Genomic DNA, 1760 nt, shown 5'->3' on the forward strand with positions numbered 1-1760 from the left:
GGGAGCCCACGCCCATGCCATAAGAGGGAGACCACACCTGACACTGCCTGGGTGGTCAGGAGCTAGAGGCAGAACAGCCTATAGACAGAGGATAGAACCAAACAGGACTGGCAAAAAAAGTCATTAAAATGATTCCTAATGACATTCTGCTATACTCATAGATTTGTGCCTAGCTCAGTTGTCATCAGAGGGGCACTACTCAGCAGTTAAAGGAAGTAGTTGTAGAGAACCACAGCCAAACACTAGGTGGAACCAGGGGAACCCTCTGCGCACCCCCTTCCCCCAGAAGAAAGGGAGGAAGGAATGTAGGAACCAATGGTGTCTGTGTGTTTAGAAGCAGAGATTATTTGGAACTCTCCAAACAGGTTGCTTGCATTGGGTTCTGTTTCTGAATACTGCCCTCAGTAATGCAAGAGGTGAACTGACTAAAACTACTTCGAAAGCTTAGCTTGTAACAGGTAGTCTGTACTCCTGTTTCCCATGAATTGTTTTAAATTAAATATCAGAACATTTCACTTGATACTAACTTGTCAATAATATTTTAAAGATAATACACGTTTCTCACCAAAATAAGTCTAATTGTAGGAAATTATTGTAGCAAAATAATATTATCTCATTAACTTGATTTATTAAATTGTAAGTAGTTAAATTGAGTGTTTCAATGTGCTGAAGACGAAATAAATGGTTGATGATTAGAACATTCATTGACTTTCCTTATTGATAACGGAAGAATTCAAATCAGATTTAAATTGGTTAAGATGACTACATACATTGGAGAATTGTGGCCTCCTTTTATCCTGAAACTTAATAACTATGCATCTGCTATAGATGTTGGACAATCATGGAGAACTGAACAATGTTGCCTGTGATTTCTTTGAATTAATGACATGCAAAGAATTAATGATTGAAACTAAACTTCAAAGTACAATTGCCTAACAACATGGATTATGTAGATATTTGTCTAAAAATAATGAGACTTTTAATTAGAAATCTGACTTATTTCTAAAGATTATACTTGTTTGTTCCACAAGGTTCTTTGGGAGAATTAATTTTAAATGTCCCCCCCCCAAAAAAATTCAAGTGAAGCTTTTCAATAATAGTACCATACTTTGTTAATCTTCTACATTCATGTATTCTGTCACTAAGTGTATGTATGTAAACATATTCTTCTAGGCTTTTGAATCTTTTACAAAAGCTGTGAAAGCAAATCCTGAACTTGCAGAAGCCTATTATCATCGGGGACTTTGCAAAGTAAAACTCAACAAGCAAAACTCAATTCTGGACTTTAATCGGGCACTTATCCTAAATCCCAAACATTACCAGGTATTTAAAGAAATGATATCAGTAATTTGGGGGATATGTTAGTTTGGGTGAAACTATTAAATAGTTTATATATAATTTCTTTTTTTGGTAGTTTTTTTTAGAGCTTTTATTGCATTATGATGAGAAAAGTTACATGATTTCAATTTATCTGAATTTGTTAACATTTAAAAACTTATTTTAAGTAAATAGAATTAAATCACATTCTTGTTTCTCTTTTGTACCCCCACTCCTCCCAGAGACCCCCCTTCAATACTTAAAATATCTTTTTTGTCATATTCTTTAAAATTTATAAAATATTATAAGAATAAAAATGAGTATTATAAAAGTTGTTTAATATAAAACAACAGTCATTTTAACAGTCTTATGTATATGCTTGTCTACAGCAATAGTGAAAATACATTTTTCTCAATATAAATTTTAAATAACTCTAAACATAT

General features: G+C 33.0%; 1 protein-coding gene across 2 annotated transcripts in view; it reads left to right on the forward strand.

Moving 5' to 3' along the window:
- The window catches only part of Ttc6 (tetratricopeptide repeat domain 6), a 189523-nt gene that overhangs the window by 159727 nt on the left and 28036 nt on the right, over window positions 1-1760 (forward strand). For both annotated transcript variants that reach the window (XM_031356246.1, XM_031356247.1), the window contains one exon: window positions 1174-1323. In XM_031356246.1, the coding sequence (XP_031212106.1) occupies window positions 1174-1323 (150 nt within the window). The remainder of the gene's footprint in view (window positions 1-1173; window positions 1324-1760) is intronic.

The sequence above is a fragment of the Mastomys coucha genome, unplaced genomic scaffold (assembly GCF_008632895.1).
Source record: "Mastomys coucha isolate ucsf_1 unplaced genomic scaffold, UCSF_Mcou_1 pScaffold6, whole genome shotgun sequence".
In the NCBI taxonomy this organism is placed as follows: Eukaryota; Metazoa; Chordata; class Mammalia; order Rodentia; family Muridae; genus Mastomys; species Mastomys coucha.